The 18105-nt window shown below is 52.6% G+C and overlaps 1 protein-coding gene across 6 annotated transcripts in view; it reads right to left on the bottom strand.

The window, feature by feature from the left end:
- Tmem268 (transmembrane protein 268) overlaps positions 1–16194 on the bottom strand; it is a 24850-nt gene extending 8656 nt beyond the window's left edge. Inside the window, exons 1-7 of one of the 6 annotated variants that reach the window (XM_052176636.1) lie at positions 15886–16087; positions 13918–14067; positions 12098–12289; positions 9085–9194; positions 5459–5566; positions 3899–4048; positions 671–781 (exon numbers count right to left, since the gene is read on the bottom strand). In XM_052176636.1, coding sequence (XP_052032596.1) covers positions 671–781; positions 3899–4048; positions 5459–5566; positions 9085–9194; positions 12098–12206 — 588 coding nt within the window. In that variant the 5' untranslated portion in view covers positions 12207–12289; positions 13918–14067; positions 15886–16087. The other 5 variants (XM_052176635.1, XM_052176633.1, XM_052176634.1 and 2 more) reach the window with 5 other exon arrangements.
- Between the last annotated feature and the right edge of the window lie 1911 nt (positions 16195–18105).

Raw genomic sequence — 18105 nt, 5'->3', positions numbered from 1 at the left:
GGCATAGCCTAAGCCAAAACCCAGCTATGCTTCCTGGCTATGTAGATCAGGTTCCTTCCCCAAGCCTTGATATCTTCAGTTGTGGACTAAGAATAATGTATACCCATGCCATGCAAGAAGTGAGCTGAGATCTGACAGGGACTATTGATAAGACACTCGACTGCACAGAGCACTGAGTACTTAGCACTGAAGCACTGAGCAGAGGCAGCCAAGATCAAATCCAGCCTCAGCCATGTCCCATGAATGATGTCCTACTTTAAGATCCCCCAACTGCTTTAAGGGAGAGAAAACTACTGAGCCAGACATGTGAGTCCCAGACAAAGGAGGCCTTAGCATCACACCAACCTCTCCAAGCTCATCTCTACTGCCACATCACTCGGTGCAGCCCTGGGCCACCATGAGCTCTTGCTGTCCCTTCAAAGTCACTGGGTGCCTGTCATCCTATGGGTGTGCAAGCTCATACTGTACAGGTATGAGCTTTGATTCCTACAGTGCCCAACTTCAGGATTCAGCACAGAGGAGGAAATGCTCAGGGAAACACTGAACAGGGAAGAGGAAAGAGAGCCACTCACAGCAGCACAGCAGACACTGGACCCCACAATGCAGACCAGGAGAACACAAGGCCACCTGCAAGCAGGCCAGCAGGAGAGGTCGCTCTGAGACACGGTACCTGGATCACACTCTGGCATCCCTCCACTGTGTCTGTCGCCCCCAGCAGCACGCGGTATCTCAGAAGGGCTCCATTGGCAGCCACCAGCCTCAGGTCTGTGTTAGTGTTAGCCTAAAAGACAAGTGCCAGGCCCAAGGCTGACCTCCAAGATGTCAAGGAGTTCCTCAGCCCTGAACATCACAGCTGTCCATGTCCCCAGAGGCCACACATCAACCTTCAAACTCAAGACAACTCTCTTTTCCCCTACGGTAAATTCAGTGTGAGAGCCCTTAAGCGGAAGCCCAGCTCTACTGCTTCCTGCTCTGGTGCCAGTGTCCCTCCATCGAGTCTTACTATCTTAGGTTGTAGATTAAGGGGAAAAAGCACACCCCGCCTCCTGGGAGTGAGGAGAGAGCTCAATGAGTTGTGAAGGAAGTCTTTAGCTAGGACGAAATCAAAACGTAGTGGATGTTTGAGGGAAGTTAAGGGACGGTCTGTTTTGTGTGGACCACCCAGGGGTGGACACTCCATACATGCTGGCCAGGGGTGCCACTATGACAGGGAACCTGGACCAAAATGTCCTATTTTCTACTGTGTCACCTTGGCTACACCATGGGCATCACTAGGGGTGCCATGTGTTGCACTCTGGGGTGGGCTTGAGGCAGTCTTGGCTCGTGCACCACTCTCCTGTTCTTGAAAAAGGCTAATCCCTCATCACGATCAGGGAGAAAGGGTCTGTAGGATACTGATAAGAAACGCTGGAGCCAGGTGTGTACCATTAATCCTAGCAGTCAGGAAGCAGAGGCAGGTGGATCTCTGTGAGTTCAAAGCCAGCCTAGATTACATAAAAGTTCCAGAACGGCCAGGGCTATGTAGACATCCTGTCACAAACAAAGAAATCTCAGGGGCATGAGGTCCATGAGCTGAGATCTAAAGGAAGAGCTGAGGGGAGATGTGTGGCCATTTAGTTCCTGAACCTCTGAGCTAGTCTTGCTGGCAAACAACATGAACAACAGTAACAGTTACACCTTCTGAGCATTTATGCTACACCCAGTATGACTGTGAATGCTTCCCACATGGAATAGTCCTTTAACCCTCACAATTGCCCTATGCTAGAGCCAGATTTATCAAGCTATTTTCAGGCGAGGAAACTGAGGTCCAGTTGCATCCTCCAGATGCAACTCTGCTCACCCCAGGTTGCAGAGTTAACAAATCTCAGGAGGCTTCAGGCCCGAAGCATAGAGCACACAATGGGTGCTCAGAGATTGGAGCTCAGTCCTAGGAAGATAGGGTCCTGGCAGGGTTCTGAGTGACCCGAGAGCCTAGAGAATCCTTTCTGGGCTCTGGACCTGAGGCCCTTGGCTATCCCCATGCGCAGAGAGCAGGTCCTTCCCTGTGACCTGTGTCTAGCCCCTCACCTGGCTCCACAAGGGTGGAGAAGGCCATGCAGCCAGCAGAGGCCCGGCCTTGCCTGCCTGCTCTCCTTGCTTCTTCCTCCTTGGGTCGATGGCTTGCTTTCTCCTCTCCTCAAAAGAAGTTTCTGCCAGCAGGAGCCAGAGGCCCAATTTGTTTTTACAGACCAAGCACAGGGTTACAAAGGCCTGAACAGAGCCCAGGGGTAGCATTATCTTGTCAGACTCAAAAGCAAAACCCAACAAAGATACTTTCAGAATGATTAAGCCATAAAGTCCCAATTTGTCCCTGTGAACACAGGCATGAAATGGAATTTGGCAACGGGAAGCCAAGGCAGGCAGAAGCGGAGCACTTCAGGACTGCTAAGGACTTCAGAACAGCACGCAGCGGTCCCGGGACTCAGAACACAGGGACAGAGGTGCTTCTGCAGGTTACCAAAGACTGTATCCTGAGCTAGGCAAAATAATAGCCTACAAGATATCCAAACCATGTCCTAGAACCCATGAATGCGCCTGAGCATGCTGTGTTAAACGGCACAGTGGACCAGAGCAGAAGCTGCTCAGCTGACCTTAGACTAGGGAGAGAGAAAGAGCCTTGCCCCCACTGAGGCCACAGAAGCATGGTGCCCTTAAAGTGGAACTGGAAGAGGTCAAGAGGCAAATACGCCCCGAGCAGCCCTTCCAGTCTCTGGCCCAGGGACACACTCGCTGGACTCCTAACTACAGGGTTTTAAGGAAATAAGTGTATAGTCACAGCAGCAGCGCTAGATGCCACACACTGGGCGCTAAGGTTACCTGGAATCTAAGCAGTCAAACCTTGAGTTCTGCAGCCTGGTCACTTAGCAGCAGTGAAGCTGGGGCTGCTCCCGGAGCCTTTATGAAGCCCAGCCCCTTATCTGTAAAGGCCTCTGGCCAGAGTCACCAGGCATAACCATGAAAAGCCTGTGACAATCTACTTCCCTTGAAAAGTTTTGATACCCAGCCCAGGCATAGTCAGACATCATCCTTGAGTGAGTGGTTGTACAGCGGGCTGGGAGGCAGGGGTCTCCTCTCTAAAGGTGAGCAGGGATCATATATGTGGAGGAGAGGACTACTGGGAGTTAACTGAGGCCTGGCTGTGGGGGAACCACCTACCCACCCCAGGAGAAACAATAGCACCTCCCCCAACCCGCATCTCCAGTGCCAGTACTACTACTGTGAGACAAGGCGGGCTGTAACCTTCTCTCCCTGCCAATCACAAATCATTGTGCAGGTCCAGGGAGACCTGGTGAGCGAGCTCAGCTAGCAAGACTCCTGGCAGGAATGCTGGCTCCTGGGAACAGCTGGCAGCCAGGAAGAAAAAAAGACCTTCCAACAAAAATCTGCAGCGACTGGATAAGAAAATAATGAAGAGAAGAAAGAGCCTTTGCTCCTTGGCCAAGGGGCGAGTGGCTTTGTACACCACACGCAATCGCCCCAGTGAGCAAGCGGCCAAAGCCACAAGGCCATCAGATAGTGAACTGAAAGCATTAAAGGGAGACAGAGTAACTTTTCAGGGGAACAGGAGAGGAAAGGAGAAGGGAGAGGAGGGGAGAGAGAGCATAGGGGCATGAGTCAGTAAGCTTTGCATTTATGGAAGGGATTGTGTGTGTGTGTGTGTGTGTGTGTGAGAGAGAGAGAGAGAGAGAGAGAGAGAGAGAGAGAGAGAGCAGAAAATGTACAACAGAGGATTTAGCTTCACGTGTCTGCAGTTATGGGGATGCAGTCATGAGGGTAGCTGAAGGAGCTGCTGAGTTAGAACAAAGGCTCAGACCACCCAGCCCCATGGAGGGAACGGACAGGGCCCCAGACACCTCACCTTCCTCTGCTGCCTCTCAAAGACCAGCACAAGGGTCAGAGTCAGGCTGACAGCGGCCAGCGTGGCAAGCAGCACGCCTGCCCACTTGTTGCCCAGGGCAAACATTTGGCTGGTGGAGTAGATGTTGGCCCACACCAACACGTAGAACACCTGTAGAGGACAAGGACACCTGTAGAAGTCATTGGGCTGCCAGGGACAGCGGTCCGACCCATGGGTACCCTGGTGGATATCCCCGCCACCGCTGCGGTCAAACAGCCTCCCAGGGGCCTGGAGGAAAACATGCCAACCCTGGGATGGCTCCTACCCACTGCTTATTAGGGGAATCTTGACAACAGGTTGTAACTGGCCTGGCAGAAAGGAAGATATCCTAAAGAGGCAGTCGTGTCTCTCAGGCTGCTGAAACTACGGACTCCAAAGAAATGGGAATTCTGCTAGGAATCTCATGATGGGAAATGTCACACAGCTCTAACGACTTGTCAGACTACCTTACAGGATGAGGCTGAAGCCCAGAGAATGATGGGAAAGCAGTGGGTGGGACCACATCTTGATCTGGCTGCTTAGATGTGCACGGCCTTGGCTGTGTGTTTAAACTTTGCTCCCCCTCAGGACCTCTGGACTGTTTACTCAATCTCTTTGTCACTCTTTCCAGTGTGGCCACATTGACCAAGTCTCCCTTTTCTGCATTCCACTTTTAACTGGTTCTTTTAGTTGGCCTACTGAAGATGGGTGGCTGGGCCTGAGCTGGGGTAAGGTTGCGAGCCCTCAAGTCTGATAGCAAGGTCAATCACTCCTGAACCCTCCTCACCCCAATTTCAAATGAAACACAAAAGGGCAGGACACTCTGGAAAGAAATCTGTGCCTAAACCCCACAGTAATCCTTGCCTTGGAGTATGGCTTGGAATAAGCTATGGCACCTCTCTGAGCCTCAGTTTCCCCGCCTGTAAACTGGGAATAACAATGTCTACTTCTCAGAGCTGTTCCACAGCTAACAGGGTAACATTTCATAGCCCGGTACTTTTTAGGGAGTTGTTAAAAACTAACTCCCTCTTCCCCTTCTCCCAAAAGGAGGGGGGTGGAGTCAGCTAGGCCATGTGACCATCAACACGGAAGCCAGAGAGCAGAACGGTTAACGGTTCAGCATCAGAAGCCGGATAGCCTGGGTTCACACGCTGTCTGGCCACAGACATACGTGTTTCTGTATGTGGATATGTAGGCATAGCTATATGTTTCTAAGCATGTACACACACAGGTACATGCATGCAGCTGTGTGTATGCACACTATAAATAAAGGAAACATCTATCTGTGAACAAAGAAAAACCAAATCCCAGAAGGGAAGTTTTGACCTCGGACAAACACTGAGTCGGCAGTCTGGTGCTCTACATATTCCCGACCCCAACCCCCATCCTCCACTAACCCCTTCCACACCAACTCCATGTTGTTGGTACTAGGCCTGCCGGGGCACCTGGGTTCCTCATCCCATTCTATGCCTCAGAACACACTGATGAATTCGAAGTGCCTGAGGTCAAGGGGAGGCCATGTGGGCCTACTTTCCTACTCACCACAGCAAAGGCCAGCCTCATGGGCCTGGAGTTGTAGATGATGTACCTCCTCACTTGAGGTTCCAAAAGAGCACTCTCAGCCAAGTTCCTGTACTGCTCGGCAGGGACCTATGCCAGGCAGGGTGAAGAGGACATGTTACAGGACAGCCACTCCCGACCTCCCTCCTGCAGCAAGCACAGCATTCCCAGGTCACAGGACTGCCCATGGGAGGGGGACATGGCACACCCGAGGCACCTCAGAGGGTAGAAGAGGCTCAGAGCATAAATGGGGAGTCCTAGGATGGGTCCAACTGCAGGAAGGCGTCCTGAACACCAGGGCAACCCACAGAGGAACCACCAGCCTGACTCTCAGAACCTTCCAACAAGCATGGGGCAGCCTTGGGCAAGGCACAGGCTCTGAACCAAACTCTGGTCATATCATTCAAGTACTGAGCGACTTGGGCCAAGTGACCTCTGCCCTAAACCTTGGTTCCTCTTCTCCAAAGTCAGGGGTGTGTGCACCGTCGGGCAGGGTGCATTTCCAGTGCTCGGGGGTCCTTGGCAGAGAGAGAAGCACAGTGAGACTGGGGACTCAGCCCTCTGTCAGTGCTGCCATCTGACACTCTGCTCACACTCAGCCCTCGGTCAGTGCTGCCATCTGACACTCTGCTCACACTCAGCCCTCTGTCAGTGCTGCCATTTGACACTCTGCTCACACTCAGCCCTCGGTCAGTGCTGCCATCTGACACTCTGTTCACACTCAGCCCTCTGTCACTGCTGCCATCTGACACTCTGCTCACACTCAGCCCTCTGTCACTGCTGCCATCTGACACTCTGTTCGCACTCAGCCCTCGGTCAGTGCTGCCATCTGACACTCTGTTCACACTCAGCCCTCTGTCACTGCTGCCATCTGACACTCTGCTCACACTCAGCCCTCTGTCACTGCTGCCATCTGACACTCTGCTCACACTCAGCCCTCGGTCAGTGTTGCCATCTGACACTCTGTTCACACTCAGCCCTCGGTCAGTGCTGCCATCTGACACTCTGCTCACACTCATCCCTCAGTCAGTGCTGCCATCTGACACACTGCTCACACTCATCCCTCGGTCAGTGCTATCTGACACTCTGCTCACACTCATCCCTCGGTCAGTGCTGCCATCTGACACTCTGCTCACACTCATCCCTCGGTCAGTGCTGCCATCTGACACTCTGCTCACACTGCTCACACTCAGCCCTCGGTCAGTGCTGCCATCTGACACTCTGCTCACACTCAGCCCTCGGTCAGTGCTGCCATCTGACACTCTGCTCACACTCAGCCCTCGGTCAGTGCTGCCATCTGACACTCTGCTCACACTGCTCACACTCAGCCCTCGGTCAGTGCTGCCATCTGACACTCTAGTCACACTCAGCCCTCGGTCACTGCTGCCATCTGACACTCTGTTCACACTCAGCCCTCGGTCAGTGCTGCCATCTGACACTCTAGTCACACTCAGCCCTCGGTCACTGCTGCCATCTGACACTCTGTTCATACTCAGCCCTCGGTCACTGCTGCCATCTGACACTCTGTTCACACTCAGCCCTCAGTCAGTGCTGCCATCTGACACTCTGTTCACACTCAGCCCTCGGTCAGTGCTGCCATCTGACACTCTGCTCACACTCAGCCCTCGGTCACTGCTGCCATCTGACACTTTGTTCACACTCAGCCCTCGGTCACTGCTGCCATCTGACACTCTGCTCACACTCAGCCCTCGGTCACTGCTGCCATCTGACACTCTGCTCACACTCAGCCCTTGGTCACTGCTGCCATCTGACACTCTGTTCACACTCAGCCCTTGGCCAGTGCTACCATCTGACACTCTGCTCACACTCAGCCTCAGCCCTCTGTCAGTGCTGCCATGTGACACTTTGCTCACACTCAGCCCTCAGCTAGTGCTGCCATCTGACACTCTGCTCACACTCAGCCCTTGGTCAGTGCTGCCATCTGAAACTCTGATCACACTCAGCCTCAGCCCTCTGTCAATGCTGCCATCTGACACTCTGCTCACACTCAGCCCTGTCAGTGCTACCGTCTGACACTCTGCTCACACTCAGCCTCAGCTCTCTGTCAATGCTGCCATCTGACACTCTGCTCACACTCAGCCCTCTGTCAATGCTGCCATCTGACACTCTGTTCACACTCAGCCCTCTGTCAATGCTGCCATCTGACACTCTGTTCACACTCAGCCCTCGGTCAGTGCTGCCATCTGACACTCTGCACAGAGCCCCAAGCACTGAGGGCACAAGCCTTCCTGTCCAAACCAGAGTGTGTGCAGAGCACACCAGCCCTACAGAGCAGGAGCCACTGAAGGACAGGAGCTTAAGAATCCCATCTCAACATGGGACACCTCAGGGAACTGGGGTTAAGGAGTGATGACCCGAGTTCATTCCTCAGAAGCCAGAAGAAGGTGGAGGGAAAGAGCAGACTCCACAGAGTGGTCTCCTGCCTTCCACACAGGAATCCTGGTGCAAAAGCGCATGAGCACACACACACATACACACACACACACACACACACACACACACACACACACCAATCATCATCACAAGTATGATTCCCCAAAGCAGAAAAGTGTCATCTAAGAACACACAACAACAGACACACAAGCTCTTCACTAATCTCCAGGCAATAATTTAAGGAAGGTGAGGGGTTTCGGGAGGTGGCTCAGTGCGTGAATCTGATGCCCAAGCATCAAGACTTAAGTGTGGATTGCTAGCATCTGCGTTAGCTAGGTGCTCTGGGCTGTACTGAGCTGCTCGCCGCCCTGCCTGTGATTTCCTGGCTAGCCCGGTGAAGACCTCAAGGGCTCCAAGGAGAGAGCTGTACCACTGCCCTCCACGCCTACACACAGTAAGTGCTGTGGCTCACTGGGAGCCTGTTGCATCCCAGAATGTCTGCAGATGCTCCTTGGTCTCACACATGTAATCCTGATGGAAGCCCTACACAACTGGTGTGAATATCACCCTCTCCTGCACACAAAAGTGAAGCACAGAGAAGTTAAGTCTCCTGCCCAAAGTTGCACAGGCAGTGAGCAACAGGTCTAGATCGATATCCACACAGTGGGTGTGTGGAGTTTAGGCCTGGATCGCTCTTGGAAGGATTATGTGGCACGCTCCGTGAACGTTCACGAATGCTGTTCTCTCCCCTCCAAGGCCTTCCTCCCACCCAGAAAACTTGAATTCATGCCTCAACAACCCTGTCAGGGTCTAGTCTTCCATGAAGGTTTTATGACCACCCACCACAGGGAAGTTCAAAACTTCCTCCGATGCCACCAGGGCTGCATATGGCCTGCTACCGTGGCATCCACATCTGGCCGACCTTGATTACCTGACCCATGTCTGGCTCCTTCTGGTCAGTGTGAGCTCTGGCACTGGATCCTGCTCACCCCTGCCGTTCAGCCAGCTCAGGGCCTAGACAGAGTGGCCACCCCCAACACATACTTTCTAAGTTAACCCATCAGGAAGAAAGAATATTTCCAATCATTTCCTATGCACCAGGCCACAGCCAGAACAGGTAAAGAGTTAAGGAAAGGTTTGTGAGGAGATTGATGGGTAGACAGACGGCCAGGTGGACAGATGGAGGAACACAGGCTCAACCAGCCAGCACTCACCTGAATGCCCCAGGCCCGCAGTTGCTCTTCTGCGGCTTCCAGGTCAAAGGAGATGGGTGCACAGGTATTGTCGATTCGGAGGACCGTGAGGACCTGGCCATTGTGCAGCTCTGCAAGCAGACCAGAGCATCAGTGGGCCACGTTAGAATAGCTCTGCAGGAGTTCAGAACTGAAGGCACCTACCTCAGGCTGGGAGCACCTTCCCGTGAAGAGGGACACAATAGCTGTTCCTAATCCCTAAAGGCTTAGCTTGACTGGGGAACCCCCAAGAAGCAAAACTAAGGCCCACACGAGTTAGCTATATAATTTATAACTTGCCAGGACAAGAAGGCATCCCACAAAGAATGGGTGGCAGTGAGCCCAATGTCACAAGGCATATGTAAACAGAGGCTGAACTGACTCCATTAGGGCCCAGTGAGGTAGATATTTAGTCAAGTTCTGAATGGGAAGTTCAGCTGAATAATTTAAATCCCAACAAAGCGCCAAATATCAGCCTTACATAGTTACCATGAAACATCAGCCCCCAGATGGCCATGCCTTCATCCCCAGACTGTGCTGCTGGCTGGGGTAAAGGGGCACAGATCAGCCGGCCTCACACAGGAACAGTGCTGTGTTACCCACCGGAGCTGATGGAATCTCAGTGGTCCTTAAAAGCAGGCGGGGCATGCACAGCTACACCTTTGCTAGCTTTGGCCACAAGCTAAGTACTATGGGTAGACTGAATTACTGGGAAGGGGAAGGACACAGAGCCTTGTCTAGAGCTCCCAGACAGGAGCAGGGCCCTCTATCACCTCCACTGTGAGCTCAGGGAGAGCAGAGTTAGACTTCTGAGTGCCGAATTGCTACGGTGGCTTTCAAGCCTGTGTTAAACTGACAAACATCCTCTGCGTCCGTGTAGAGCCCTCCGGCACACTCAGACATTAACCTTGGCCCCCACTGCCTCATCCACACATGTCAAGAATGAGTTTGTGTGTGTGCAATTGTTTAATTATTTCATCAAGCTTTCGCTTGAGCCATATCTCCAACGCCGGTCTGTTCATCACAGGGCTGCCTGAGCTGCCTCAGGGCCTTGCATATGTTGACATATAAAACAAATTAATATGGTGGGGCTCTAATCCTCAACGTTGATAGTCTTCTTTCTCATACCCCTCCTTACGTAAGGAGGGGAACGCACCTACAATCATAAGGATTTCATCCATTCTATAAACTCTAGGTCCTGTCTAAAGAGCTTTCAATTTTGGCCTCTCCTCTCTTTCTAAAAGGAGTGTGAGGCATGGAATAAACACTGGGCAGCTCGTGAGGGATTAAACTGTGACGCAGTCTTTTCCTAACAAGGTAAACTTGGAAGGTCAAGTTGGTCACGGCCATCGCAGGAGACTGCAGACCGTGCGGATGACACCCTGGTGCCACCTCAAGCAGGTGAACTACTAGCCCCAGTGAGGTCATAATCTGGAAGCAAGCTGGTTAGAGCTCAAAGCTCCTGGTAAGACAACAGTACTAAGCCTTTCACCCTCCCATGCCTGGATAAAAGCATAAGGTAAGCTGAAGGCCACCCAAATGAAAGGGGGTGGGCAGAAAAGAAACAAAGGCAGCTAGGGAGACCCTCTTTCGAGAGCTGGGGCCTCACTAGATGCTTGCTCCGAGGGTCCTAAGAGGTGGATGCTATTCGCAAGGAAACAGCAGCTGAGCCTTTGGAAAGCAGAAAAACGTAGGTTGACTTGAGCGTAAGGGGACAGAGCAAGCAAGAGGAAGGGACAGTGCCCAAAACACAGCCATCGCTCAGTGGGGTCTCCCACTGGCGCCCTCGCCACACACGATGAACCCCCCACACACACAAGGAGAGTCTGGAACCTTCAGCCAGCCACTGCCTGGGCTCCACAAGCATTGGCCCAAACACCACAGAAACCTTTGACCTGGTCTCGTTGCCTTTCTACCACAAGTCCCTGGATTCTTGGCAACACCATCTCTCATTTGTTGCTTAAAATGAGAACAGCGAGGCCTGTGCTTGGAAATGCTTGTTTCTACATTTAAGCTAAGCAAAACTGAGGGGGCGTGTCTACTGAGACTGAACGAACAGGCAAAAGGGGGCTTGCCAAAATTTGGCAGAGTGATGCTATTCCGGTCCTGAAGGAAAAAAAGTGCTGCACCCATCCTGTTCTACAGCAGCAAGCATGGGTACTGAAATTGTTTTCTTAATAGCCTAGGCATGCACCACTTTTGAGCAGAGTTTCAGAGCCTCTGTGCAATCCTCACATTCCCACAGAACACCCACAGTTTACGGTGCTATTCCTCCTTGCTGCACCCAGCTACCATCCATGCTCCATTCCCCACCACACTGACTCTGCATCTCGAAGGAGCAGGTCCCCCGCTGGCTCTGCAGACACAAGAGGGGTAAGATGATACAGAGGCCCTATCCTCTCTGAATTTCCATTCTGGTAGGGAGGCTCAATAGTTACTGCACAGATCCTGATAAGTATACTAAATAAATTCTGCAGGGAAAATAGACCAGAAAATCCTAACTAAAGCTAAGCGGCCAAATAATTTGTCATAGGAAGGATGGATGGAGGCCTGAAGGACGGATGAAAACTGAGCACCAGAAAGCATCATTGGTTAGGAAAGAAAGAAAGGAAGGAAGGAAGGAAGAGAGAGGGGGGGGAGGGGAGGGAGGGAGGGAGGAAGGAAGGAAGGAAAAGGAAAGAGAAGAAATCATCATGTGCAAAGGTCCTCAGACAGAATGTCCTACAACGGACAGACAAGAAAGCAGCAGGCTACACATAGGAAAAGGTTCTCTGGTGGGTAGGAAAAAAAATGGAGCTAGGCAGTGGCAGTCAAGCTTAAGGTGGTGGCAGGAGGTGGTGACAGGAGGCGGTGACAGTGAGAACACAGTAGAAATGATAGAGTAGCCTCAAGCTGAATGCCAAAGTCACCCAGCTACATAGAGACCCCAGGTTCAAAGTCAGCACAGAATGGCACTCAGTGTGAAGGAAAGGACAGGAACCCGTCGCAGCCTTACCTTGCCCCCAGCCAGGAGGGTTCCCCTGAGGCAGGGTGCTGCAGCCCAGGGTGGAGGTGGGCAGGGGACCAGCTGCCCCACCAGGATCTGTGGGAGGCTCACAAGCCATTGCAAACAGACAGCTGCTCTAGCTTCTACTTCCTGTTTCTGGGGGTGCAGTTCATGCTGGGACAGTGGCTCACCTCCACTTGCCTGTGAAGAACAACAAAAGAAAGAAGTTGAGTCTGGGGCTTCCTGGCCCTCCCTGAGGCCAGAGTTGCTAAAGGCCAGGAAGAACCATGAGGAGTCTAAATGCTGACTTTCCAATCTTGGGGAGGGAATTTCTCTTGTTGAGGAATTTCTCAGAGGGAGAAGGAGGAACTAAAACCTCCCCCAGGCCTCTGCTGAGAATTCCCCTACTAACATAGGGTCTTCTCCTGCTCAGCCACACCAGACGCCACTCATTCCCTTCCTGAGATGCCCAGGCAAACACGCCTGGGACAGGTATTATATTCATTACAGGAAGGCCTGTTTACATAGACAGCTCCCTACGAGGTTCTACAAGATGTACAAACCGAAACCAGGGAACAGGAAACACAGATTACACACAAAAAGTCCTGACAAGCATGAAGAGAAGAACTAGCAGACAGCCTGGCTACATTCCAGTTCTCTAAGGAGGTGAGGCCCACGTTCAGGGTTCAACACTGTGGCCCCATGGCCTCATACTTGTGTAAACTTGGATATATCACTCATCCTCAGAGCTTCCCATAGGCCTCTTCAAATCTATCAGACCGCCCCACACAGGCCCACTACCAAGAATCGATGAACTGTACACCAGAAGGCCATGGGGAACAGACATCACACTCCACGTGTTATTAGTTCTTTAAATCCCTCAAGGCCAGTACTCTAGAGGCAGAGGCAGATCTATGTGAGTTCATCAGCCTGGTCAACATAGTGAGCTCCAGGTCAGCCAGGGCTACACAGTGAGACCCTGTCTCAAAGAAAAAAACAAAACAAGAGGTAGGCAGATTTCTGAGTTCAAGGCCAGCCTGGTCTACAGAGTGAGTTCCAGGACAGCCAGGGCTACACAGAGAAACCCTGTCTCAAAAAAAAAAAAAAAAAAAAAAAAAAAAAAGGAAGGAAGGAAGGAAGGAAGGAAGGAAGGAAGGATTAAGAAAGAAAGAAAGAAAGAAAGAAAGAAAGAAAGAAAGAAAGAAAGAAAGAAAGAAAGAAAGAAAGAAAGAAAGAAAGACCAAAACAAAACAAAAAACACTCTCAATTCATGACATATGCTCATAATCCCAGCCCTGAGGAGTGCACGAGGCAGGAGCAACAGGATCAAAAGTTTAATGCCTGCTTATGCTACACAGTGAGTTTCAGACAGGTGTAGACTACCAGGAAAACCCTGAACAGAAAGGTCATTTCTCCCAGCGTGGCCGTTTGCCGACACCTGCTTTGGGTGAAGCAAGGGTTTGGTCTCCGGGGCTTTCAGGTGGCCAAAGCCAGCATGGAAACCTTGTCAGTTAAACTCTTCTCTGAGCACTGAGCAGCATGGCCAATGCTGCCAGCATCCATGGCCCAGAGGCACAGCGGGCATCGCCTTTCGCCACTTTCATCTGCCAAAGTGGGGATGCTCCTTATGGGGGCTCCCTTGATGACTTCCTGAACCACCAATCCGCTGCAACCTGTGATGTGTGTCCCAAGGAAAATCATGTTCTATCAAATGCCATCAGTCCTGCGAAAAGTCCTCTAGACATTTGGTGGCCAGTCCTCTAGAACATTCATTTGCTACCAAGGGAAGTGACACTGGGGAAGGTAGGAAGCATCCAGATGACACACACCTGACTGAATCCAAACTGGCCCTGAGCCCCACTGCCCTTGAGGGAGGAACTGAGCCTTCTGGCCTCTTCACTCTTTATCTCAAGCCTTCAACAGGAGCAGCTGCACAGGGCTGGGACGCCCTGCAAAATGAAAATGTGGGGTCTCCTGTCCTGAACGAAAGGATCTGGGGTCAGGGAGATGGTTAAAAGCACTTGCTAAACAAGCCTGGCTCCCCAAGTTCTACCCCTGCCCACAGCCCAGGTTCCTCTCTTTTCCTCAACACGGTTTTCCTGTTTCGTGGTCAAGACACGCTCTCTCCAAAGCTGAGTGGCTATCAGCTGAAGAGTCCGCAGAAGGATTTTAGCATGTGGCTCCAGGGTCTCAGCCCACTGCACCCACCCTCTCATACCTCTGGACCGGGTCTGGCTTCTTTCCAGCTAATTCATGAAATCACCTTTGAGTGGATCAGAAGAAACCATGTTTCCTAGGCATGCTATCGAAACAAATTCCAGTCAGCCCGCAATACTTCTAATGGGACGACAGAGTCTCCTCACAGCTCCTCCTCGGCCCAGCTCACAACAGCAGTCTCAAACAAAGGAGTACTTACCAGCCTACCTTAGTGTGCCTGCTCCTTCTATACAGCCCAGACGCACAAAAGCCACAAGGCTGTGTCCCTCTGACGCTTCTGATCAACAGAAGGCAGACACAACCTTGACATCTGAACTCGGCAGAGACCACAGGCCCTCTCAGTGAAACCTCCCAACACTGGAGTGTTGACAAGGCAGGGAGGAGCTGACACAGGCTGGAGTTGCCCAAGCCTGGGGCTGTACAGAAGGATCTACTGGTTGCAAAATCCCACAATGAAGCATTGTGTTGGGGGCAGAAATCACAGCACCCACCTCAGGCCCCTCAGCTGCCCACAGCGACCCAATCAGCAGACTCCAGTCACACACAGGAGGTTGTGTCTCAAAAAGTAACCTGCCCAGCCCAACCACCTCCCACCTGGGTGGCCTTGAGCAAGGTACTAGACTCCTCTGTGCCTCCATTTCCCTGAGAAGGGACAAGGATAGAAACTCAGGATGGCCCTATGGTTCCACGTTCACAAGATCCGCACTTGGAAAAAAGTTGATTACTGAGAGAAGGGAGCTGTCATCGACCTGCTCCACACACATTCCCTCAACCAGGAGTGCAACGCCAAGCCTCTGCTCGGCCCTCCACTGCGGGGATCACCGTCCAATGGGGAAAACACACTCAGAACTGCCAGAGGTGAGGAGGAAACCAGGAAGCAAAGAGGCGCGACTCTGGTGGAGGACGGGCTCCCTGAGCTGCCTAGATGACGCTTCACCAAGGAGAAGGCTGAAAGGAGCCATGCAGAAGTGAATGGACCCAAAGGTCAGAATGGGTCCAGGGCTCCCGCTGTAGATTCTCATCAGGTACCAGTACCGAGGCTACAGGGCCATGTGGGTGCAGGCAGGACCCCAGGGCAAATGCTAACCACCCCCTCAGCCCTGCTCCAGTCTTCAGCACACAAGTGTGGGAGCCCACACACAATGGTAGGCAAAGCCCAGAGGGAGCAAATGCTAGCCGAGACTCCTGACGTCCCTCTGGGAGTCCACGTTGCAACCAGATTTTCCAGTCGCGGGCTGTGCAGACTCCAGCCCCCAGAGGTCCTATCTCTGCACAGTGCCTGCCAGCCTCACTAACAACTGAGCGCCTAACATATCCTGAAAGGAAAGAAAAATAGGCTTTCCTTCTTCTAATTCAGCTTCGTTAAATTACACTGCAAGTCCAACACATCAGAGAAGCAGCAGTCCCCCAAAAGTTTAGGGCAGAAAAACCTGGTCAGATAAGGAGTCCAAACGCCCCATTTCAATGACGAGAACATTAAGCCCCGGAAGAGAAAGCTGACTATCCAAGGTCAGGGAGCAAAGCCGGAGGGAGCCAAAACAGAAAGCCGGCTCGGCGCGGCCCCGCGTCTCCCACGGTACCTGGCCTCGGCCTCGGGCAGCTGGCTCCCCGATCTCTGCCCTCTGGCCTTGGGGTTCCTTCACCCCCCAAAATCACTCGCCCTGCCCTGCAGATCCCACGCTTGACGCGTGGGGCGGGAAGAGGTCACCAGAGCCTTAGCGGAGGGACGCGCACGCAGGCCCCGCGGCCCCAACCCCCGAGCGCGGGCGCGCGGGCACGCGCACGGCCCGCGCACACTCACCGCCGCGCTGCCGCCCGGGGCCGCGCAGGGTCGGAGGCTCCACGCCCCTTCTGCTCCGCGGCGTCCCGGCGCCGGGGCCCCCGCCGCCCCCGCGCGCCCTTTTCGGGCGCGCCGCCCCAGCCCGTCTCCTGCACCGAGGTGCCCTGCGGCGGGAGCGTCTCTCGGGCAGAGCCCGGAGCGTTTCATCAGCCACGCTCCCCCAGGGCGCCGGTAGGGGCCCTGCGCCCGCCACGTGCACGAGATCTGGGCTCGTCCCTGCAGTGAAGGAGCGGGGCGGGGAGGCCTGTCCCGAGTGACAGAGTCATGGGATCCGATGCATGAGGCACACTCGGGACCAGAAGTTTCTTCCAGGCTTGTTTTTTAATGAAAAACGGTGTTCAGTATTGAAAGCGTCGGTGTAGTCTCCTCTTCTTAATCGGCTGATAAATTAAACTTTGTAGCTGCGTTTTCTTTAAAAATCTTTAGTTATGACTGTGCCGTGTAATTGTGTGAAATTTTTACGAAATAATGTATGAGGTGTTCAAACCCACACTTGTTCACCCTACTTCTTGAGATTTAAGAGGATCTTTCATGGCCTACTTCTTTTTCCAGGTGAATCAATAATCTTGGGTTCACCTTGGTGGATTCTGACACCAGCAGACCTGGCTAAGCACGTGGACTTTTTGGAGTAGAGTGCGTGTTTATATTCTATTGGCCATCAAACACTGTCTTTCAACAAAGACCGTGGGTACTTAGTTGCTGCACCAAAGCCTCGTTTCTTTTTAAGGGGATCAATGAATGCAGAGGTGGTTTCTTGCTTGCAGGAAGGACTAGGACAGTACGTGCCACTGTCCTTGTCTCTGCAAGTGCTCTTGGACACACAGAGTCACATACAAACACATTTCTTCTTTTCAACAGTTAACTGTTAAACTCTTGAGGACTTCCAAACCACAGGACTTACATATGCCTTCAGGATGTTTCCAGGCAGCAAGAATGAATTGAAAACCCAAATTAGCTTATCCCATGCAGGTGCCCATGGAGACAAGTGAGGATCAAGAAGGCAGGGTACTGAAAATGAAGTTATCTGTGAGCAAATCAGCACTGAGAGTCTGCTCAGTGCCAGCATTGCCCTGGGCAGTAGAAAACAGTTCATGGGAGCTTCCCATGCTGTTTGAGCAACTTGCTAACAGTATTTTAGAGACCTGGAAACAATAGACCCAAAGGTGCTGAGACTTCTAAATGCTGACCCGCTATTGAAAAGGAAACAGCAAAAATCTGGGCCTAGCCCCGCCCCTGCCCCGCCCCCAACCCTGCCACTGAAGCAACCCTCCTCCATGACAACAGAGATGCTCTTCTGCCTTTCCACCAGCCTGCCTTCACTCTCCAGGCTCCAGCACAGTGTTATGTTGACAACATCAGCCTCCTACAGCTGCACAAACTGGGGACTTGGGAAGTGACACTGGGGCACTGTGCAAGAGCCTGTGTGCTGGGGCAGCTCTGTCCACTCATTCAGGAAAAGTCAGTGATACCTGCTGATGTGGGAGCCACCCAGGGCCAAACGCTGAGTGCTTACAGAGTGTTCTGACAAGCAAGGTACATCCTTGCAGCAACCCAAGTGTCTGCATACCTGAAATCCTGAGTCGGGGGGGTGGGGGTGGGGTTCCTCTTGCAAGGGAGAAGGACCAGGAAATTCAAGGGCATTGCAATCCAGTGAAACATACTGCAGAGCTGACTTAGTGGTGACTGCTAGATGGAGTCTCAGGCATTTGTGGTGATTCGATGCGCGCCACCTGCAGCCTACCCCAGATGCCTCACTGCCCTCTCCCCACACCCCAAGCTCCATAAATAGAGCACCTCTCACTTCTCCTGCACTCCACTCTTTCACTTCCAGGTCCCAGTGTTTGCCTCAGGTCTTCCTTCTCCATCTGGAAGATCAGTGCCAAACCCATCGTCATCACCTGACCTGGTCCATTCTTGGGTCTTGGGTGACAGGGCCCTACTTCTGAGAGCCCTGTCCTGT

The sequence above is a fragment of the Apodemus sylvaticus genome, chromosome 3, assembly GCF_947179515.1.
Source record: "Apodemus sylvaticus chromosome 3, mApoSyl1.1, whole genome shotgun sequence".
Lineage (NCBI taxonomy): Eukaryota > Metazoa > Chordata > Mammalia > Rodentia > Muridae > Apodemus > Apodemus sylvaticus.
This window is presented reverse-complemented; position numbering and strand designations above follow the sequence as displayed.